General features: G+C 38.3%; 1 protein-coding gene across 2 annotated transcripts in view; it reads left to right on the top strand.

Moving 5' to 3' along the window:
• The window catches only part of DPF3 (double PHD fingers 3), a 429,392-nt gene that overhangs the window by 235,211 nt on the left and 170,164 nt on the right, over window positions 1-24,017 (top strand). For both annotated transcript variants that reach the window (XM_069092092.1, XM_069092091.1), the window contains exon 4: window positions 1,010-1,137. In XM_069092092.1, coding sequence (XP_068948193.1) covers window positions 1,010-1,137 — 128 coding nt within the window. The remainder of the gene's footprint in view (window positions 1-1,009; window positions 1,138-24,017) is intronic.

The raw sequence follows: 24,017 nt of genomic DNA, 5'->3' as shown, positions 1-24,017 counted from the left end.
GTTGGCTAGTATAAATAAAAATATGGTCAACATCAACTATGACATCAACTTTCCTTTATTCTTGTCATTAATCTGACTTTAGACTACCATGTTTAATCTGGGACTTTGAAAAAGAAATATGAAGAGTCTGCAGAAAGTCTAAGGCAAGAGGTTCCAACCTTTTTTTCACTCCCCATATCTAATATCTCTAAGGAAAGTTTTTTGTACCCTCTATTCAAAATGAAAGAAAATAAATTCTAGAGCTTGCTATGCATATACACATAAGAAATAAATTACTTAATTTTTAATATGGTTATTTATAAAATTACTATATTGTTTGACAAACTTCTTGTATACCTTGGGGGTATGTATGTATCCTAGGTCAGGAATCCTTAGATGACACAGAAATGAAGCAATCTGGTGCAGTAAAAGGAATCAGATTCAAATTCTGTCTCTGCTATTTATTTATTACCAGTGTGAGACTTTGGGGAGGTCATTTTTCTTTGCTAGGCCCTTCATTTCCTTATCCTTCAAATAAGGGAGTGTGTGGAACTAAATGACCTCTGAGATTTCTTCTGGCTCTAAATCTTCGATTCTATCTATGGTGGGCATGTGCTATGCCCATCTGAGGAGCCACTAGGTGACTCAGTGGATAGAATGCCAAGCCTGGAATCAGGAAGACTCACCTTCCTGAGTTCAAATCTAACCTTAGATGCGTAATAGCTGTGTGACCCTGGAAAAGTTACTTAACCCTGTTTGCTTCAGTTTCCTCATCTGTAAAATGAGCAAACCTCTCCAGTATCTTTGCCAAGCAAACCCCAAATGGAGTCATGAAGAGTCAAATATGACTGAAATGAATGAATAACAAAAATGAATACCTGGCTTTGCTTGGAGAAAACTACCGCTACCCTAGAGACCTTCCCCTCTCTTCCTTTTTAAGTTAAGGGTCCTTGCTCCCTCCCGCTTTGCTTAACTATCCACAGGTACTACCAAAGTCCAACATCTATTTCTGGCTTTTATTGCTTTTCAGAAGTGGACCTGCCCCTGAAGAAAGATGGGTTCACATCAGAAAGCACCACACTGGAAGCCTTGTTACGAGGTGAAGGGATTGAGAAGAAAGTGGATGCCAAAGAAGAAGAGAGCGTCCAGGAAATACAGGTACAGACTCCTGGGGGGTGATTGCTGGAGAGTTTCCTTAATTCCTCCCCACTCTGTCCTGAGGTGAGGTCATCTGACTTATGTGGTCACTGTTGCTCTCTAATGCCATATTCTGACAGGTTGAATTTGCAGGGATCATAGCTTTAGAGTTAAAGGGGACAGATGCTCTACCTTTTGGGTCCTGGCATTCTCTCTCTGGCTATCTCCTATGCCTGGAATGCTCTCCCTCTACTGACCTCCCTGGCTTCCTTTAAGTCAGAGGTTCCCAAATTTATTTGTCCTTCTGCCCCCTTAAAAAAATTATTCAGCACCCCCTGGAAATCTACTTTCTTTAGCCCTGTAACAATTAAAAACATTTTTGCCTCATTTTGAAAAAATATTAAAAAAAGATGCATCTTATATTTAACAATTTACTGTAAATTTGTGTTTTTTTTTCCTGAATTGAAATTTTGATGATGTGGTATTGCATCATGTAACTGTATAGTTTCGTATTGTAAAGAAGTCATTACATGTACATATTTCTGCCCATACCTGCTGGAGTTCCCAACAATGTGACAGGCTCACCTTCCAACACTTGCTTGTTAAGACCTGTTGGTGGACTTGACCACTAATTGGTTATCACTTGCATTTTGTCTACTTATTTGGAAAAATAATGTAATCACTGCAACTTTAACTCTGTTACTTGACAGATGAAACATGTACAGACAGTTTTTCAAAATTTTCTTCTCTTTTCTTCTTTCCTTATAGTTCTACTACCCCCTTATTTTTATTCAATGCCCCCCAATTACACCCAAGGCTATTACCCCCCTCATTTTTCCACTGCCCCCCAGCAGGTAGTATTGCCCACTTTGGGAATCTCTACATCGTAACTTAAATCCCATCTTTTATTGGAAGCCTTTCCCAGTCCTTCTTAATTCTAGTACTTTCTTTCTGTTAATTATTTCCCATTTATCCTATATAGAGCTTGTTTGTATGTATTTGTTTGCTTGTTATCTTCTCTATTAGAGTATAAGCTCCTTGAAGGTGGGAATTATCTTTTGCTTCTTTTTTTTCCCACTTAGCACATTGCTTGACACACAGTAGGCACTTAATAAATGTTTAACTGAATGATTATTGTCTCCTCCATTAGATTGTAAGCTCCTTGAGGGCAGGACTGGTTTTTCCTTTTTTTCTGTATCCTCAGTGCTTACAGACTCTCTGGTATATAGTTGATACTGAATAAATGTTCATTGATTGATTAAGATGGAAGAATCCTTAGAGATCATCTAGTCCAACCCCAGTCATTTCACAGAGGAGCAAACTGAGGTGAGAGAGGTTAAATAACTTTTGTCCAGGGTCATACAGATAGGAGGCAGGAACATCAGGATTGGAAGATCGATTGAGGCCAAATCTAATGCTTTTTCCAATGGGTTGGGCTGCCTCTCATTCATGAGGAGGCATCAAATCCAGCAGATTTGATGGTTAAGTGAAAAATGAGACTTTTCTTTCTCTGGTATTAAACTGGGGACCAGTTCTGCTTTGAATACACTAAAACTGGTCCAACATCTAAAACATCATTTCCCACAAATATATGCACAGTCCACAATAATAATGACTTCACATTTCTATAACACTTTACAAATGACCACAGGGGGAGGGCAAGATACAGTGGTCTCTCTTTCTAGAAGTTGTGTCTCTTTTAATGTAGCCCAAGGTCGCTTTAGCTTTCTTGGCTGCCACATTACAGTGCTGATGTATTAAGCTTGCAGTCCACTAAAACCCCCAGATCTTTTCCAGAACAACTGTTGCCTAGTCATGTTGTCTCCATTTTGTGCGTGTGAAACTGATTTTTATTCCCACTTGTAAGACTTAACATTTTGAGTTCCATCCCAGTGGTCTAGTATGTCAAGTTTCTTTTTGGAGTACTGGATCTTGACAGTGTTAGCTCTTCATCCCTGCTTTGTATCATCTCCAAATTTGAAGAGCATGCCTCTTCTTATGCCTCTGTCCAAGTCATTGATAAAAATGTTAAGCAACCCAGGGCCAAATACAGATTCTTGGGATCTTCCACTGGTGACCACCTGCCCTATTAACTGAGCCATTTCCTCTTTAGAGCCTTTCTAGCCAACTAGTTCTGACTCTATTTAGCTGTATTATCATCTAATCAATATTTTTCCTTCTTTTCCACAAGGATAGTAAGAGATACTTTATTAAAAACTTTGTTAAAATGTAGGCAAACTATATCCACAGCATTCTTCTCTTTGAACTAGGTTAGTAATCCTGTCAGAAAAATAAATGAGGTTAGTCTGGCATAACCTGCCTTGAAGAAGCCAGGCTGGTTCTTTGTAATTGCTGCTTCCCTTTCTAGGTACTCACCACCCATCTCTTTTATGATTTGTTCTATAATTTTCCTGAGTAATGAAGTTAAGCTCACTGGCCTATGGTTTGCAGACTGTTCTCTTCCCTTTCTAGAAAAAATTGGGACATTCACCTTTCTCCAATCTTGTGGTAAGTCCCCCGTGGCTTAGCGAATCACATCTGCCACGGTTTTTTTTTTTTTTTTTGGTGACTTGAGAGTACAATTCTTCTAAGACAAATGGCTTGAATTTATCATAGGCAACTTGGTGTTCTTTTATGATCTCTTTCCTTATGTCGTTTTTCAACTCTGTAAGTGAATTTTGTCCTGTCATTTCTGGTAGTAAGGTCATTGTCCTTCACAGGGAAAGTAGAAACAAAATAAGATTTGAGCAACTCTTATTTTTTCTTTGTTGTCAGTTATCATTATTCCACCCACCCCAAGCAAAACTCCTATCCCTCGTTTAAGTTTTCTTTTTCTCCCAATATAGCTAAAAAACAACCCCCTTTTTGTTGTCCCAGACTTCCCCCGCCAGCTGCATTTCATTGCGAATTTTGGCACTTCTCCCATTGTTTCTATGGGATAGTCCCACAATCTTAAAATTCATTTTCTATCACACAGTTTTGCTTCTGTCTTCTGCACATTTCATCCTCTTTCTTCCTTTAGGATGTACACTTTTGTTTGAATTGGTCTTAAGTCAGTGAACAGGTAAAGCTTCTCACCTCTCTCAATCACTGATAGCAATATTTTTGAAGTTCTAGGGTGGCTTTCATTCACATCTATGTCATGGGCAAGGAAGGGGGCCATTATGACTATGACAAAAAAAAGTTATAGGCGGTAAGGTGAAGGTATAAAAATAGTTTTTGAAGGATTACATAATTTACAGGTAATTAATACAACTACCTCCACCTCCTCACTTTGTCTGGATTTAACAACAACAATAACTAGAATTTTTATTGTGCTTTAAAGTTTGTAAAACACTTTGTATGTGTCATCTAATTTTAGCCTCACAACAACCCAGTTAGGTGCTATTATTACCACTATTTTATAGATGAAGAAACTGAGGAAAACAGAGGTTAAGTTCATTACTCAGGACCACACAACTAAGTAAGTTGTCTGAGGCAGGATTTGAATTCAGGTCTTTTGGATTTCAAGTCAAGCACTCTATCCACTGCACCACCCAGCTGGCTCCTTTTGTAAAGTGGAGAAGCCTTCTTCCTCTAATAATGCATCATAGAATATTTATTCTGATATATTTATATAGTGTGTGTGTGTGTGTGTATCCCGAAGACACTCTGTTGGATTTTGGGGATATTTGCTTCTAACACACTCATTAATGTTCTTCACCTTCCAAATTTCAGTTTTTAATCCTGGAGTCAAGGACCATATATAACAAATAAAGCATGCTAATCTCATATCTTTTGGTGGGAGGCAATTATCATGCCATACCCTTTGACCAAAAAAACCCCCAAAACAAAAATGCAACTCTCCATTTAGAAGTATTTGTGGCAGACGGTGGAAGACTCAGATTCATAACATGCCTGCTCACTGATTCACATTTGCTAAAAAGTATACTAGAAGGCCAGGATAGAACCTCGAGTCCAGACAGACAAGTTGGGGCAGGCAATGATCTAGGGGGTAGGGATTTGATATCCTTTTGTATACTCCAAAGAAAGTCTGGGTATGTGGTTTTACCACTAGACAACACAGCACTGGCATTTTTAATGTACCAGGCACTGTGCTAAATGCTTTACCAATATTATCTCATTGGATCCTAACAATAACCCTATGAGATAGGTGCTATTATTATTCCCATTGTATAGCTGAGGAATCTGAGGAAAACAGAGCTTAAGTGATTTGCACAGGGTCATGAAGCTAACAAGTATCTGAGACTGGATTTGAACTCAGGTGTTCCTGACTTCAGGTCCAGTGTTCTATCCACTGTGCCTCCTGGCTGTTTCTAGAAAGCATGGTTCCAGATCTTTTCCATGTTATTCAAGTGGTGACAATGCTATATTCAATGGCATATTTACCTTTCTTGCTCTTAACCTCATCCCTTATATATTTATTGCTCATACCTGAAACACATCTTTATGTCTAGGGTATTTAAGAATGAAGGGAAAGACATCCTGAGGGTAATCTTTTCTTGCAAAGTCAGCTTTGCATTTGTTGGAGTCCTGGTCAACAACAAAGGCAGCCAACAGCATCATCCATGGTTAACCTTGAAGTGGCAATATTAAACTCTTAAGAAAGAAAGGAGGTGGTGGTACAATATCAGGAATAAGGGTGGAAGTGGGGAAAAATGAAGTCTAGTGAATGTTGGGTGAAGGAAATCCCAGTTACCTGAACATTTCTTTTTAACATTTAAATTGATTGGTAAATTCTCTGTGCATCCATATTGGTCTTTTCACACAAATCCTGTTTTTTATTCTTCCCTAGAATTGAGTTTCCATCTCTTCTAGAATGAGAATTTTAATTGTAAAACTTTAATCCATGGCATCCTATCTATCTTTCTTCTCAATCCTTTGCAATCTGTTTTCCAGAAATCTATTTCTTTGTCTTTTTGGAGGGCAGTTGGGGTTAAGTAACTTGCCCAAGGTCACATGGCTAGTAAGTGTGTCAAGTGTCTGAGGCCAGATTTGAACTCAGGTCCTCCTGACTCCAGGGCTGGTGTTCTGTTCACTGCGCCACCTAGCCACCCTTGTTTTCCAGAAATCTAGATTACATGTCAGATTTTTCCTAGATTTGCTCATTTTCTTTCTCATAAACTTGGGGAGGTAGTAGTTACTCTTCTCCAGTCCCAACCAAGGACCTATCATTTGCACCTCAGCCACCAGTTCCTTTTTGTCAGTGATTCTTAGATCCAAAATAGAATTTCTTCTTTTTTCCTCCTCCTTCTGAATGATGAAATTATCTTCAAGGCAGGTCAAAAATGTATAAGCTGCTATACTTTAGGCAAGAGTTACATTAGATGTCTTGATAATTGAAGTTCACCACCACTACTATGTCATGCCTCTGTGCCAGGCTTGTGTTCTATTTCCCTCGATTCTTATCTATTTATACTTTCTTCTCAGACCATCTGTAGTGTTACCCCAGTGATAAAATCACTCTTTATCCCTTCATTGACTTTGACCCTTATACTCTCCATCATGCTATTCCACTTGGATATATGTTGATAGTGTTTCCCCACTCTTTTATTTTTTAAAGCTAATGGGATTTTGAATAAGAGATACCTATTCCTAGCCATAGTCCAGTCATAGGTTTCATCCCATGAAGTCTCTTTGAGGTCAACTTTTCCACTAGCAGTTCTTTTATTTGTTGCTAAACTTTGGCATGTGGAGATCATGGGTTTTGCTACTTTCTCCTATGAATTTCTGGGAGTCTCCACAGCTATTCTTTTTCCTTCATTATAACTACTCTCTATGATATCTGGATTGGTAGATATACATAGGCATTCTTCTCCCTCTCCCATCATTTATTTATTTATTTTAAAGTTATTTTGATTATATTTGTGGGACACTTGACAAATACACTCTTACTAGTCTTTGTTGGATATACTCTATTTCTGGCCAGGCATCTGTCATTCCTATATTTTAAGTTGTGATTTGAAAGTCTGAATGCCATTCTGAGACAACACTGTCTTAGTCACCTTACCAAATTCATTTTTCTCTTCTTTATTCTTTGCCTTCATTGGATAAGAGTGAGGGAAACACAACATGTGCCCCTATGACCTTCAGTTTTTTGCCTGTCTTCATAATTATTGGTATTACTTCCTTCCATTAGTATCATTTATGCCCATAGTGAGCATCAGAAGTAGGGAGTAGTCATCGCTTTGATAAATTTTGGAAGTATCTCTCTTGGATACATGCCCTAGGAAGGCAGCAGACCTCTCTGTTGTTATCAGGTAAAAAAAAATAACTGTCTCAGTATCTCTGAAAAGATAATCACCAACTATCACTACTCATCCTTTCTCTGATCTTTATTGGATGATCTCTTTGCTGATGGCTCTATGTGTTTGTTGCATCATTCTTTGAAGGTAAAGCAACTTCTTCCTCCTTAGCACATTCAGCACCCTTCTCTTCAGAAAGAGCCTAAAATCTTCTTTTAGGCTCAAATTTTACAGCTATTCTTCCTCCCCCTTTTCCTCTGTGTAACACCCTTCTACTCTCCATCATCTGATAAAATTCATTCTCCTATCTACCTCAGATGTCCCTTTCCCCTGCACTGAAGCCTTATTTATTTCTTTTAGGAACTTTTATGTAATCCCTAACAAACTGAAGTGTGGACAGGTGTTTTCCAAGTTGATTAAACTCTAGAGAGAGATTAACCTACACTTAAAACATAGCTAAAAGTCATTCACCTATGGCAGAAATCAAGCATACTTCATACAAGTCACTGCATATTTTCCCTAACTCTTCATACTGGTTGAGATTTTTAGCCTTTTTATCCACCTCAACCCCAAGTACTAAGTTTAAACTTTTATAGCCAATGTGTATTATCTCTTAATAACTTGACAATCCCACTCATTTCCTTTCCACAATCTCAGTCATAATACCACAGCCATATCCCTTCTGAAGAAGAAACAATATTTATTTTTTGTAGGCTGGGATAGTTTTCCTTTAAGGAGGAAAGGAAACTGCCCTGGGGATTTGAATGATCTTTAGGACTAATGCCCAGCCTATAGGGAGCTGTTGTTCCTGAAGTTAGGAAGAGTTCCTACTGCCCTGTGGAACATCTTTCTGACCCAGTGTTGCTGCCCTGGTGAATGTGGCGGAAATATAGTTTGTTTTTTAGCAATATTATCCTTATCATCCGCTATTATAAGCAAAGTCATTGCTATTATATTTTATGGGCCATAAGTGTGTCAATGCATTCCAATCCAATTCCTAAATCACTGGATTCATGAGTTAGGCCTAGCCCAGAATATTTGGTATTATTTGCCAAGATTCAATTGCAATGACTTGGTGGCTAATTTTGTGGTTTAATTAGAGGAAGAGTAGTTGGACTTATTGGATAGACAGAGGTATAGGGCCTGGTATAGGCATCTATGTGGAACCCTCTCAAAGGGATAAGGAGGGGGCCCCTAGTGACGTTGTAGGATTAGCCAGATGGATGCTGGAGGGAGTTGACAGGGAGAGTAATATTTCATAAGTCAGTTTCTCCTGACTTTTACTAATGGTTTTAGAAAAGCTAGATGAACAGTATTAAGAAAATGAAAAGAAATTGGTTTTGTGTATCCAGCAATTGGAGACAGATGTGAATACAGTTTTGGTTTTTGTTTGTCATGTTCTCCTGGGAGACGTATGATCCTTAAACTGTCTCTGTACATGTTGTCTTCAAGGTCAATGGATTTAGCTTATATAGGGATCATATGCATGCATGCATGCATGCGTGTGTGTGTGCATGTGTGTGTGTATTTAACATTATTCCCTTTTGCTTTTCTTCTGCCAGATTTTTTTTGTCCACTTGAGTATTTTTTTTATTCCAAATATGTGAATTTTTTCTTTTTCTTCTTTGGAGAAGCTTTCCAGCATAAACTCATTTTTTTCCTAATCCAATGAATTTTTTTTATTTCTTCATTGAGAACTATAATTTCTGACATAGATCCATTCATAATTTATACTCTCATGGATTTTATTTTTCTTTTGAACCATTCTGAAAATTTTTTTAGCTCCTTCATCTCTTGGTATTCCATAGGATTCTGTGTTTTATAAGGTATTGGTTCACTTTACTTTGTCTTTATTTGTTAATAGAGCTTTGTAATGTCTTTGAGTGCTTAGTATTTGTTCTTCTAATTTTAGGATCCCCTTTGTTGATTTATCTGTTCATGCCTTTGGTTTTTATTGAGTTTTCTTTATTTTAAAATCTTTGTTATTTCCTCCTCCATTGCTTTGTTAATCACTTTTTTGTCTTCTACCCCTTCGCTGCTGGGTACATCCATGCTACTAGAAGATATAGTGATCTCAGTTTTCACCCATATTGTAGGATTTAGGGTCCATTATCCTAGTTCCCTGTTCTGAGTAGTCTCTGAGAGTGAGGATAGGGAGGGAGACAGGACTGGCCTCATTTGGGTTTTAGTGTCCTTTCCTTCAGTTTGGTACAAGTATGTTGGCTCCCTAATTCATTTCCTCCCTTGGGTTGTTCTTTTCTCTGGTTGGGCTTGATCAACATCTGCTGCTTTTTTCAGGGTAGGAAGAGGGTGAGGAAGTATTTGCAGGCAGAGTCTCTGCAGCCTTGGGGTCCCTTAATCTAGGGCTACCTCAAGCAGAAGGCAACTGCCCCTCCTCACTCCCCCCAAATGTCTATTGCTTGTTGTCATTGTTTGTGGTGGGACATAAGCAAGGAATGATATATGTCAGCAAAGTCTTGGCAGTAGGAGGAGATGTCAGTATGAGCCTTATGCATGAACCACAAAGTCAGATTGAAGAGGGGTGCTGAATGAATGCTTTAAGGATGAGTATTTTCTGGTATTAATTTATAAGGATTTTATATTCAAATTTTCACTCTTTTTGTCCTGTGAAATCAGTTGTAATTGCTATATATCTGATATGTAATTACTCTTTGGGGGGGAGGGATAGGGGTTGATCAAGAGTTAGTGGGAAGTGAGGAAAATGTTTGTGCACCATCTTGTCAGTACTGTTGTGTTTTTATTTTTTTTTAAGAGCTGTGTCTTGAAGGCAAAGGGGTGGGTAATGAACTGCTCAGTGGAAAAGGACAATGATGATGGTGAGGGAGGCAGGACTAGTGGGCTACAGGTAGGAATTACAGCCTCAGGCCCAGAAATCTCACTTGTGAAAGTGATGAATTCTGCTAAGATTTACACTATAAGGAAAGAGAGTGGGAGAGAGGATGAGAGTTAGGAACTGTCATTGGTGGTAAAATAGCCTCAGATTTATCCTGTTACTATGCCTTACCCTCTCCCCTCCTCCCATTTCCTATACAGAGGAGTCAGCCTTTACCACCATGGAAACTGGGAGGTTGCAGAAGCTTAAACAGCAACCTAATGAGTAATTACAACAATGTTTAATGAGTTCCTTGGTCTAATGTAGGAAATGACGACCTGATTTCAGCCAGAGTTCCATAGACTTGGAGATCTTACAAATGATTTACTTTTGCAAAGCCAATTAAATATGTAAGGGCCCCAGACTAAGATTGTCCTTTATTCTTTCTTAGGAGACTAAGATGAGAAGTCCTGCACATCTTGCCCTATGAAGAATTCCCTCTGCAGTTTATTTCCCAATAAGGGTCAGCAAAGGAGGGGATTAAATTACTAAAAAAAGAGCTGGGTTTGGAGAACTAGATTTATGTCCCTCCTTCCTCCCTTCACTCCCACCTCCATTCCTCTACCTCCTATGACCAGTATATGAAAAGGACAATTAAATCCTGCCTTCTGGGTAGAACCCCATGCTAATGGCACCAGGCATTAGCTGTGGGCCTCCCCTTCCACTACCTACTACAAGCCTGGGGAAACCAAATTGTGAAGTCTGGTATAAGGCATTGAAATACTTTCTGCTCTGTCAAAACATAGGACATTCCTGAAAACCTTCACTCAGCTTGTGTGTGTGTATGTGTGTGTATGTATGCTGGATATGGATGACCAGGTTATGTTTATACCAACACTCAATGGGTCTATAGGGGCACCCCAGTTTCCATCAGGAATTTTAGAAGGGAAGACCACTGAGGGAAGGGGTACCTTTACTCATGTGGAGATGTTACCTATCTCCTGCTTGGGTCATAGTTGTGGTTGTTAATCAAAGTGAATACATTGTGGGAATGGATATTGCACATTCTTGGGAATGAGTATATCAGAGAAATTGCAAGGACAATCCCTATCCCTATAGGTAAAGTCATTTTAAAAATTTTATTTATGATTCGTAAATACTTCATTGCATTTCAATTTCTAGCTGAATCACTGGACTGGCCTGAGTTAAGCCTGGACCATAACATTATCTTTCCTTTAACTTTGCACCAGCCTTGTGTGTGTTTCATCAGTTTGCTTCACCCACAAATCTATTCTATCTTTCAGTTGTTCCACTTGCTTTTCCTTACTTTGCCCTGTCAACTTTCTTCTCTTTTATTTTTCTTGAACCTTCCTTTTCAGGTTCAACTCCCTAATTCCTAACTTGATCCTCCTCAATCCTTTTATACCTTTATTAATTGTCCTTGATTCTGCTGCCCTTTTAACTCCCAAGAAGAATCCAGACCACTGCTTGGTCCTGGAGATTGATCTTTAAATTTCCCCCAATTTCCCCTCCTCAAATTCAACCTCTCACCTCCTTCAATAGTTTGAACCTTTCCAAACCATTACATGATTTCTTATTATTTACCCCAAATTCTCTCTTCTGTTCTTACTCCTATAACCTTCTCTCATGGAAATTTGAAGTATTTATTGTAGGTGAAAAATCCCACTAAACACAGCAAACTGTGTTTATAATCACACTAAGGAACTATTTAAATCTGCATCTATTTTCTGAAGTGTCCTTGAATGAGTGATACATTCATTGGTAGAAAAGAAAATTATAGGGGCGGCTAGGTGGCACAGTGAATGGAGCACCGGCCCTGGAGTCAGGAGGACCTGGGTTCAGATCCAGACTCAGACACTTAACACACACACACACACACACACACAAACCTAGCTGTGTGACCTTGGGCAAGTCACTTAGCTCCAATTACTCTCCAAAAATGAAAAGAAAAAAAATAGTAATAATAATTTATCTGAGAAGTGATCATCCAGCCTTTTCTTGAAGACCTCATGTGGAGAACTTAGTGCCTTCTAAGCAGCCCATCCACTTTGGGTGAACTCTAATTGTTAGGATATTTTTTTTCCCATATATAAAACTAAATCTTCTAGCTTAGAAGCAAAATAGGTTTTATCCTCTGGGGATACTACATAGAACAAGCCTGGTCTGTCTTTGACAAGATTGTCCTTCAAACACTTGAAGATAGCTGTCATTTCTCCTTTAAACCTTCTTGTCCAGGGCAGAATGGAGCTAGATTACATTAGCCTTTTTGCCAGCATCATCACATTTTTGACTCATATTGAACTGACAACCAATTAAAATCCACAGATTTTTTTTCAGTAATACTGCTATCTAACCATATGTCTCCTGTATTGTAATTATGAAGTTGATGTTTTAGAATCCAAGTAGGATTACATTTTATTTATTGATTATACTTTATACTCAGATTGTGGCATTTTATTTTTTCCAATGTATTTATATATTTTTAGTTTTCAACATTCATTTCCACAAGATTTCAAGTTACAGATTTTCTCCCTGTCTTTCCTCTACTCCCACCTCAAGATAGCAAGCATACTGAATACCCCTTCTCTCTTATATCCTCCCTCATCCCCCCCACCCCCAACTTTCTAGTAGATTTCTATACCCTAGTGCCTGTATATCTTATTTCCCAGTTGCATGTAAAAGAAACAATTTTTTAAAAAACATTTGTTTTTAAAACTTTGATTTCCAGAATCTCTCCCTTCTTCCCTTCTTACCCACCCCCACTGGGAAGACAAGCAATTCAGTATAGGTTGTACACGTGTAGTTATGCAAAATGTTTCCATAGTAGTTATATTGTGAAAGACTGACTATATTTTCCTCCATCCTATCCCTCTCCACACTTATTTTGTTTTGTTTTGTTTTGCCTTTTGTAGGGCAATTGGGTTTAAGTAACTTGCCCAAGGTTACATGGCTAGTTTTTTTTGTGTGGGTATTAAGTGTCTGAGGCCAGAACCGAACTCGGGTCCTCCTGACTTCGGGCCAGCACTTTACTAACTGCGCCACCTAGCCGTCCACCCTCCCCACACTTATTCTGTTTTCTACTTTGACCCTGTCCCTTTTCAAAAGTGTTTTCTTCTAACTACCCTCTCCCCCAATCTGTCCTCCCTTCTATCATCCTACCTCTTATCCCCTTCCCCCCTAATTTCCTGTACGATAAGATACCATATTGAGTATGTATGTTTTTCCCTCCTTAAGTCAAATTCAATGAGAGTAAGGTTGTCCCAGTCCCTTTCACTGTTCTGCTCTTTCCCTCCATTGTAACAGTGTTCTCTTGCCTCTTTTATATGAGATAATTTATCCTATTCTATCTCTCCCTTTCTCCTTCTCTCATTATATTCCTCTCTCACCTCTTAATTTTATTTTTTAGATATCATCCCTTCCTATTCAACTGATCCTGTGCCCTCTATGTCTACTTGTACACACGTGTACACACACTCACTTATGTATTTATACACACATGTACCTTCCTATACACACATATACATGTATGTATATACATATATATTCCCTTCAACTATCATACTGAGAAAAGTCTTATGAGTTACAATTGTCATTTTTTTCCATGTAGGAATATAAATAGTTCAACTTTAATAAGTTCCTTATGATTTCTTTTTCTTGTTTACCTTCTCATGTTTCTCTTGCTTCTTGTGTTTGAAAGTCAAATTTTCTGTTCAGCTCTGGTCTTTTCATCAATAATGCTTGAAAGTCCTTTATTTCATTGAATATCCATAGTTTTTCTGAAGTATTATTCTCAGTTTTTCTGGTTAGCTGATTCTTGGTTTTAATCCTAGCTTCTTTGACATCCAGAATATCATATTTAAAGCCCTTAATGTAGAAGCTGCTAGATCTTGTGTTATTCTGATTGTGTTTCCACAATACCAAACTTGTTTCTTCCTAACTGCTTGTAATATTTTCTCCTTGACCTGGGAACTCTGGCATTTGGCTATAATATTCCTAGGAGTTTTCTTTCTGGGATCTTTTAAAAGAGGTGATTGGTGTATTCTTTCAATTTCTATTTTGCCCTCTTATTGTAGAATATCATAGCAGTTTCCCTTGATAATTTCTTGAAAGATGATGTCTAGGTTCTTCTTTTGATCATGGCTTTCAGGTAGTTTAGTGATTTTAAAATGATCTCTCCTGGATCTATTTTCCAGGTCAGTGGTTTTTCCAATAAGATATTTCACATTGCTTTTTATTTTTTCATTTGTCTGGATCTGTTTTATAGTATCTTGATTTCTCATAAAGTCTTTAGCTTCCATTTGTTCCAATCTAATTTTGAAGGAATTCTCTTCAGTGAGTTTTTGAAATTCCTTTTCCATCTGATCAATTCAACTTTTTAAGACATTCTTTTCCTCATTGGCTTTTTGGACCTCTTTTGCCATTTGAGTTAGTCTATTTTTAAAGTGTTATTTTCTTCAGTCAGGCTTTTGATTCACTTTTCATGATTTTCTTGCTTCATTCTCATTTCTCTTCCCAATTTTTCCTCCACTTCTCTTACTTGATTTTCAAAATCCTTCTTGAGCTCCTTCATGGTCTACAACCAGTTCATATTTTTCTTGGAGCTTTTGATGCAGGAGTTTTGACTTCATTGGCTTCTTCTGGTTCCATGTTTTGATCCTTTTTGTCACCCCCCACCAAAAAAAAAATTCTATGGTCTGATTACACTTCTTCTGCTTGCTCATCTTGCCAGTCAATTGCTTGACTTTTGATCTCTTTGCCATGGTAGAACTCTGCTTCCAGAGTGGAGGGAGCTTTGTCCCAAGTTGCTGGGGTTTTTGCAGTTGTCACAGCTGTCATCAGAGCTATGAGGAGGGTGCCCTCTCTATAGCCCCCACAAAGTCTGGCATACTGGTATTCTTCACCCTAGGACCACCACCCAAGACTGCGATCCAAATCCAAGCAGGTCAAAGCAAGAGTGATTACCCTCTAAATGGTCATTTATTCCCCCTACAATCTGCAGGCCAGGAGCTACGGAGGCAGTTGCAGCCACTGCCTCTGCCACTTCTGTCACCCCAGGGGCAGGGGTTGGACCATGCTCTTCTCTCCCCCAGTTCCAACAGAGTTCCCTACTGACCTTTTACTTTCTCTTTGGCTTTTATGGGTTGAGAAGTTTGGAAACTGCCATGGTGGCTGGTGATTTACTCTCCTGAAGTCTTCTCTGCCCGGTCTGTGCCTCTGGTCAGGGCAGCCCCAGTTCTGGGACTGCATGGCTTATATGGGACTGTGCAGCTCCAAGCTTGGTACAATAGAGCCTTCCTGTTGGCCTTCTAGGCTGCCTTCAGCTGGTGATTTGTTTCTCTTTGTCACTTTGTGGGTTCTGTAGCTCTAAAATTTGTTTAGAGTCATTTTTTTACAGGTATTGGAGGTGGTTGGAGTGGGAACTCAGCAAGTTCCTGCTTTTACTCTGCCATCTTGGCTCCACCCCTCAGATTGCTGCATTTTAATCCATAAATTCAAAGCCTATTCCTAGATACCATCTTTTTTAACCAATCCACTCCCCAAGCCTTCCCTTCTCTTCTGAATCTTTTGATTTTGACTGGCATCAGTGATGAAAATAATAACTAGCATTTATATAGTGCTTTACATTTTCTAAAGTGCTTTACAAATATATCTTTTATTCCTCTTAACAACCTTGGGAGGTAGGTGCTATTATTATCTCCATTTTGCAAGGGAGGAAACTGAGGCTGAGAGAAGTTAAGTGACTTGTCCAGGGACAAATAGCTAGTAGCTAAGTGAGGGGGGGATTTTGACTGGGGTCTTTCTGACTCCAAGTGAGCATTCTGTCTATTGTACCATCCAGCTCTATTACTTGTGTCCTGTGGTACTCAGTTTCTTGCCCAAGATTCCAAAATTCTTAGCTAATCTCTGGGTTTACTTTGCATGTATTGTTTGTGCTCATGTAAAGTTCTAAAGTGGGCAGTAGTTTTGAGGTTTGACAAGCCTTGGGAGGTCCTATCCTACATACATGTGCAAGCATGACTCTCTTGTTAATGTCTGGTCCACATATAGAAGCCTTAGTACCTTTCAGCAGGGAGTCAATCATCACTTCTAATTTCTTTTTCATAGGAGCCTTTATAGGATGACCTCTCATCTGATACTTTTTGTGGGTCCACACCATCATTACTTACAGGACAAACAACAGTTTGCTTCCTAGAGAGTCCAGTTACCTCCTCTTTAGGAACAGTCTTCTATCTGTAGTTCCCCTCTTTCTCTTTTGTATCATATTTTTCACTTGTTGGCTCTGCTTCTTTAGGTCTTTTCTTTGCTGTTTGTACATTGAAGTCTTTCCAACTTTTAATGGAACACATCATGCTATTTGATAGGCTGGAGAATGGAGAGGCTCCTCAATCCCCTCTGCTCATATAAGAAGCTGACCAGTTAGCGTCATGAGCATACATAATAGCCCCTTGGCTATTACAGAAATACCAACATAGTATAATTTTTTCAGATCATTGCAAAATTTGTCCCATTCTATGCTTGCTAGAAGTGAGATCCTCATTTTTTTCATGCCTACTAGTAGTTCTTAAAGCTAAATTTCCTGGAGTTCTTCTATGACAAATGTCTAGTGAGAGTCTTCAAATCTTGAGTCATCCCTCTCTTTACCTCATTAGTGTCTTGACAATCACAGTCAACTTTATTTCCCCATATTAACCAATTTCCTTCCCTTCCATCTCTAAGTTCTTTTCCTTTTCCCACCCAACCTTCTCTCACTGAACTCAGAACTAGAAGGGAATGTCTCCCATCCCCTGAATGAAATTCTTTATTCCTTCCCAAACAGTTTCCAAGGTAGTTTTCCCCATTCCTCCTAAATCTTTATATAGATTCTACCTTTCTAATCATCCAGGTTTGAAACTGTGTAGTCCTAGGTTACTACCTTGTCATGGCAGAGGGGCTTGTGTAGCTCAGTGAAACCATGAACTATGTATGCTGTGCAGGGTTACCCAAGACAGACAGGTCATGGTGGAGAAAAGCTGGACAAAAGCTGGATTCACTGGAGAAGAAAATGGCAAAGTAGCTTTTGCTAGTAGCTTTGCCAAGGAAGCCCCATGGACAATACTAAAACGATAAAAGATTTGACACTGTGTGTGAGCCCTTTAGGTTGGAAGGTGTCCAATATGCTCCTGGGGAAGAGCAGAGGACAATCATAAGTAGCTCTAGGACTAATGAAGCAGCTGGGCCAAAGCCGAAAGGAAGGTCAGCTTCAGATACGTCTGGTGATGAAAGGAAAGTCCCATTCTGTAAAGATCAATATTGCATAGGAATATGGAACGTCAAATCTATGAACCAAGGTAAGCTGGATGTGGTCAAACAGGATATGGAAAGATTAAATGCCAACATCTTGGGATTCATTGAACTCAAATGGATGGAACGCATGAATTTTATTCAGATGATCATTACTTTTAATTCTGTGGGCAAGAAATGAAGAAATGGTGTAGTCCTCATAGTCAATAAAAGGATGAGAAAAAGTAGTACTGGAGTATAATCTTAAAAACCACAGAATGATATCTGTTCAAATCCAAGGCAAACCATTCAACATCACAGTCATTCAAGACTATGCTCCCACCACTGACGCTGAAAAGGCCAAAGTTGCTCAGTTCTATGAGGACCTACAACTTCTAGAAATAGTACCAAAAAGATGTCTCATAGGGGATTAGAATACTAGAGTAAGAAGTTTAATACTACAGTAAGAAGATAATTGGAATAACAGGCAAATTTGGCCTTGGAGTACAAAATGAAGCAGGGCAGAGACTAATAGAGTTTTGTCATGGTCATAGGAAATATTCTTTTTCAGTGACCCAAAAGGGTCCATGGACATCACCAGATGGTCAATTTTGAAATTATATTGACTATATACTTTGCATCCAAAGATGGAGAAAGTTTATATAGTCAGTTAAAAACAAGATCTGGAGCTGGCTGTGTGTGGCTCAGGTCATGAGGTTTTTATTGCAAAATTCAAACTTAAATTGAAGAATAGGGAAAATAAGGGGCAGCTAGGTGATTCAATGGATAGAGTGCCAGGCCTGGAGTAAGAAAGATTAATCTTGCTGAGTTCAAATCCAGCCTCCGACACTTACTAGCTTTGTGACCCTGGGCAAGTCAATTAAACTTGTTTACCTCAGTTTTCTTATCTGTAAAATGAGCTGAAGAAAGAAATGGCAAACCATTTCAGTATCTTTGGCAAGAAAACTACAAAAGGGGTCATAAAGAGTCAGATATGACTGAAAAACATCTAAACAACAACAATACAGGGAAAATCATCAAACCATTTTGGTATGATCTAAATAACATCCCTTATGAATATGAAGTAGAAGTGATGAGTAGATTTAAGATATTAGATCTGGTAGATAGAGGGTCTCAAGAACTATCGACAGAGGTTTGCAGTAATGTGTAGGAAGCATCAACAAAAGCAACAACATCATTCCAAACAACATTCCAAGGAAAAAGGACAAGAAAGCAAAATGGCTGTCTGATGAGATTTTATAAATAGATGAAGAAGGAAGGAAATTGAAAGGAAAAGGATAAAGGGAAAGATATACCCAGTTGAATGCTGAATTTCAGAGAATAGCAAGGAGAGATAAAAAGATTTTCTTAAATGAGGGATGCAAAGAAAGAGAAGAAAGCAACAGAGTGGGAAAGACAAAAGATCTCTGCAAGAAAATTAGAGATATCAAGGGAACAGTTTCATAAAAAAGTGGGCATGCTAAAAGACAAAAAATTGTAGGGAATTAATAGAAGTAGAAGGGATTAAGAAGAGAAGAATATATAGGAGGCAAGATATATATATATATATATATATAGAAGAACTATATAAGAAAGGTCTTAACATCACTGATAATCACAGTGATGTGGTTACTGATCTATAGCCATACATCATGGAGAATTAAGTCAAGTAGGCCTTAGGAAGCATCGCTAACAATAAGGCTAGTAGAGGTTATGGAACTTCAATTAAGCTATTTGAAATCCTAAAAGATGATGCTGTTAAAGTGCTGCACTCAATATGTTAGCAAATTTGGAAAACTCAGCAGTGGTCACTGGATTGGAAAAGATCACTTTATGTCCCAATTCTAAATAAGGATGATGTCAAAGAATTTTCTAATTATCAAAGAGTTGCATTCATTTCACATGTAAGCAAGGTTATGCTTAAGACTCTGGAAGCTAGGCTTCAATAATATGTGAACTAAGAATGAACACAACAGGCTAGTTTTCAAAGAGGCAGAGGAACTAGAGACCAAATTGACAACATTTGCTGGATCATAGAGAAAGTAAGAGAGTTCCAGAAAAATGTCTATTCCTGCTTCATTGTCTACACTAAAGTCTTTGAATATGTGGATTATATTAAAATATGGCAAGTCCTCAAAGATATAGGAATACCAGATTATCTTGTCTCCTGAGGGACCTATATGCAGGCCAAGAAGGAACAGTTAGAACTGAACATGGAATAGTGGTTCTACGAGTTGTTTAAGACTGGAAAAGGAGTACAACAAGGCACCTTGCCACTTTATTTATTTAAAATGTTATTTAACTTTAATGCAGAGTACGTCATGTGAAATGCCAGGCTAGATGAATCAAAACCTGGAATTAAGGTTGCCAGGAGAAATATCAACAATCTCGAATATGCAGATGATACCGTTCTGATGGCAGAAAGTGAATAAGAATTAAGAAGCCTCTTGGTGAGAGTAAAAGAGGAGAGTATAAAAGGTAGCTTGAAGTTAAGCATAAAAACAAACAACAAAACCCCCCTAAGAGCTTGGCAACTGGTCTTACCACTTCCTGGCAAATAGAGGAAAAAGAAATGGAAGCAGTGTCAGTTTTTATTTTCTTGAGCTCAAAGATCACTGCAGACAATGACTGCAACCATGAAATTAAAAACACTTCTTGGAAAGAAAACTATGGCAAATCTGGATGACATCCTAAAAAGTAGACACATCAAAGGTCCTTATAGTCAAAGCTATGGTTTTTCCTGTAGCAATATATGGGTATGAGAGTTGGACTACAAGAAAAGCTGAGTGTTGTAGATTGATGCTTTCAAACTGTGGTGCTGGAGAAGACTTTTGAGAATCCCTTAAGGGGACAGCAAGCAGATCAAATCAATTAATACTTGAAGAAACTAATTCAAACTGTTCATTGGAATGATAAATATTGAAGCTGAAGCTCAAATATTTTGTCCACATAATGAGAAGACAGGACTCACTGGAAAAGACCCTGATGTAGGAAAAGATTGAAGGCAAAAGGGAATGGCAGAGGATGAGATGAATAGTGTCATGAAAACAATGAACATGAGTTTGGATAGACTTTGGGAGATAGTGGAGGATTGAAAGGCCTGGCATGGTATGTATGATCCATGGGGTCACAAAAAGTCTTTATGAACATTAAGAGCAACAGCAACAGTTTGTCTTGCCTCTTCTCTCTCCCTCTGAATGTCTAATCAGTTTAGAAATCCTGTTGATTCTACCTCTGTAATGTCTCTTTCCTTCATCTCTCCCTACCTACTTCCATTGCCACCATTTTAGTTTAAGACCCGACCTATTGTAATAGCTTCCAGCCTCTCCATTTTCTAATTTATTCTTCATATGGTTGTTTAAGAAAGTTTTGCAGTGCAAATCTCTGACCATATTGCTTCCTGGCTCAAAAACCTTTGCCATTGTCTAAAAGACCAAATATCAGCTTCCTATCCTGGCATTCAAAACCTCCAAGATCTGGTTCTGATTTGCCTTTGCAGCCTTATCTTGCCATATGACCCCTCACAATTCTATATTCCAGGCAAAATGGACTACTCATTGTACCTCATTTTCATTTTGCTCTTTCTGTTCTCATTACCTTTGATTATGCCATTACTCTAAGTCCAGAATGGCCTCTCTTTCTTCAAGCACCCACCTCCTTATGAAACCTTCCCAGACTTATCCTTCCCTCTCCTTCCTGCCTTATTTATTACATGCATAATATGTAATAACAAATAATAACATATGTATAATATGTCATAACAATACATGTTCTATCTATACAAGCATATATGAATAATCAATAAAACAAAGCAAAGAATGTATTTTTGGCAGCAGTGTATAGACAAACAGCAAGATTATACACCATTAACATACAAATGTATTTATGATATACAGTAATTATCATGGGCACTAATTAACATGTGTAATAATAATATCTAGCATTTACATAGTATTTTAAGGTTTGCAAAGATTTTATATATGTTAACCCACTTGCAATTATATACAAAGAAATATTACTATAAAAAGTATTATATCAGTATTGTGATCTAGCAACATATAGAATCACTTCCTCAGTTTCCCCTGTATATCACAACCTACCTCCTCCCCAGTGGATCTGTGTTACATAGCATATATACATAAGCATAAATAACAAGCTAGTTGGTTTCTTACCTGAAGAAGAGGAGGTGACTTCTGGTCTATGGACCTTACGGGAAGAACTTCAAATGTTCTGGAAGCTCTTTAGTGATCAAGCTTTCTCTTTGAGGGGAAAAGCCTTTGAAGGTATCAAAATAGGCAGTGACCTATGAGAATTTTGTAAAATGATGTCTGTTTAAAATTTTATAACCATGAATTTGGAAATGGTAGGCCTATATCCTTGTGGAAGAATGTTACTTTCTGGATTAAGCCATAACACATAGGCTTTGGCCCCCAAAATACCAGTTGATTTGCTTAGGACAAGCAGAGGTTTAAGTAAAGGGAGAGTATAAATTACTGGAGATTTCTACCTTCCCTCCTTACTCTCTGCTCAACTGATATAGTCATAGGATGTAATCACAGAAGACGGTAGAAATGTGTTAATACCTGGTTACCCCTTTAGGAAGTTACTTATTACATTAGGAATACTTCTCTCTGGGTCAGAAGGGATCCACATTATTGGCTGAATACAATAATAATTGTATAGCTTTATGGTTGTGTATATTAATCACATTATATGCATTCTCTCACTTGATCTTTGTAACAATCCAATGAAAAAAAGTGCTACATATATTATTGTCCCTACTTTACAGGTAAGGAAACTGAAGCTAAGAGAGGTTACTCACCTTATGACCATACAGCTAGCAAGTGTTTGGGGTGGCGGCTTCAAAGCTAGATTTCTCCTGAATCCAAGTTTTGCACTCCTTTAATTATAACTGTTGTTGTCGTCTGAACCATCAAAGTGTTTCCAGCCTATCCTCAGGAGCTTTATCAATTGACTGCCAATTTCCTGTTGTACTTAGAGTTAAGAAGAACCAAATTCAAATCTTATCTCAGGTTCTGTGACCTTGGACAAGTCACCTAACCATGCTTAGCCTAATCTTTCTCATCTATAAAATGGGAATAATAAAAGCGTCTATCTTACTGTGTTCTTGCGAGGACAAATAAGATAACATATGTAAAGTGCTTCACAAACTTTAACACATTTTATTGTTGTTGTTATCTGTATGACCTTGGGCCACCACATAAATTCTCTGAAACTCAATTTTTTTTTTTTAAGCAATCGGGGTTAAGTAACTTGCTCAAGGTTACATGGCCAGTTATTTCTGGGTGTGGTGCTGAGTGTCTGAGCCTGGGATTCGATCTCCAGGTCATCCCAACACTGGAGCTGGTGCTCTTACTTGCTGAGCCACCTGGCCGCCCCTAAGCAATTGGGGTTAAGTAACTTGCTCAAGGTTACATGGCCAGATGTTTCTGGGTGGATGCTACTAAGTGTCTGAGCCTGGGATTTGATCTCCAGGTCATACTGACACTGGAGCCGGTGCTCTTACTCGCTGTGCTACCTGGCCACTCCAAGAACCTCAATTTTCTTATCTGTAAAATGGGGATAATAATGCCGATACTGTATACCTCATTGGATTGATACTTGGATCAAATGAAATGTACATAAAACATTTCATATACTATAAAATGTATTATAAATCTGAGACATTTTCTTGAATTTACAATTTAGTTCTTCCAATTAGCTTTGGAATCTTGAATAAGCAACTGAACAAACCTGGGCATTATGTGTAAAATGAGAGGGTTGGGCTAGAACTAGATGATCGCAAAAGTCTTTTTGAGCTCTGAATTTCAATGAATTCATTAAAAAGCATAAAGCATATTTATTTCACGAAATAGTTCAAGCCTGGGATAACTGCCCACCTCTCTTCTCCACCCCCCACCCCGACCCCCTTATAGGTGGAAAACTAAGGTACAGAAATTACATAGAATTTAGAATTGGAAGGGATTTTAGAAGTCATTAAGTTCAACCCCTTTATTTTACAAAGGAAGAAACTGAATCCCAGAGAGGACAAATTACTCACCTAGGCTTGTACAGCTAGTCAGTAACAGACCAGGGATTTGAAACCAGGTCCTCAGATGACACAATTATTTTTCTTTCTATTACATCACATTAACTCTCTTTCAAAGATACCTTTCCTTTATGGATTTAAGGAAGAAAAAGTTGATTGTTCTGCATCTGCATTTGATCCATGGATCCACTCCCTATTCTTGGTAAAAGGGAGAGATTTTGAGTGGATTGAAAAAGAAGTGGAGAATGAGATTTTCTACTACTGAGAACTCAGAAAGAAAACCACCTTCAAAGTCTAAGATAACTAAGATGACCATAGTGTGTTGAGCATACAATGAAGACCATGTAACCTCAAAAACTTACTTCACGATGCTTCCAAAGCTTCCTTTTTTGATCATGGTTTCTGTCAGATCAGCCCAGTGCAATCTTTTCGAAGGCATTAGCTCACAGATCTATAGGTTTAAGATTGGAGGGGGACTTAGAGGTCACATTGT

Source organism: Petaurus breviceps, unplaced genomic scaffold (assembly GCF_028583685.1).
Source record: "Petaurus breviceps papuanus isolate PSGF00001 unplaced genomic scaffold, PetGlider_PUasm1.0 189, whole genome shotgun sequence".
Lineage (NCBI taxonomy): Eukaryota > Metazoa > Chordata > Mammalia > Diprotodontia > Petauridae > Petaurus > Petaurus breviceps.
This window is presented reverse-complemented; position numbering and strand designations above follow the sequence as displayed.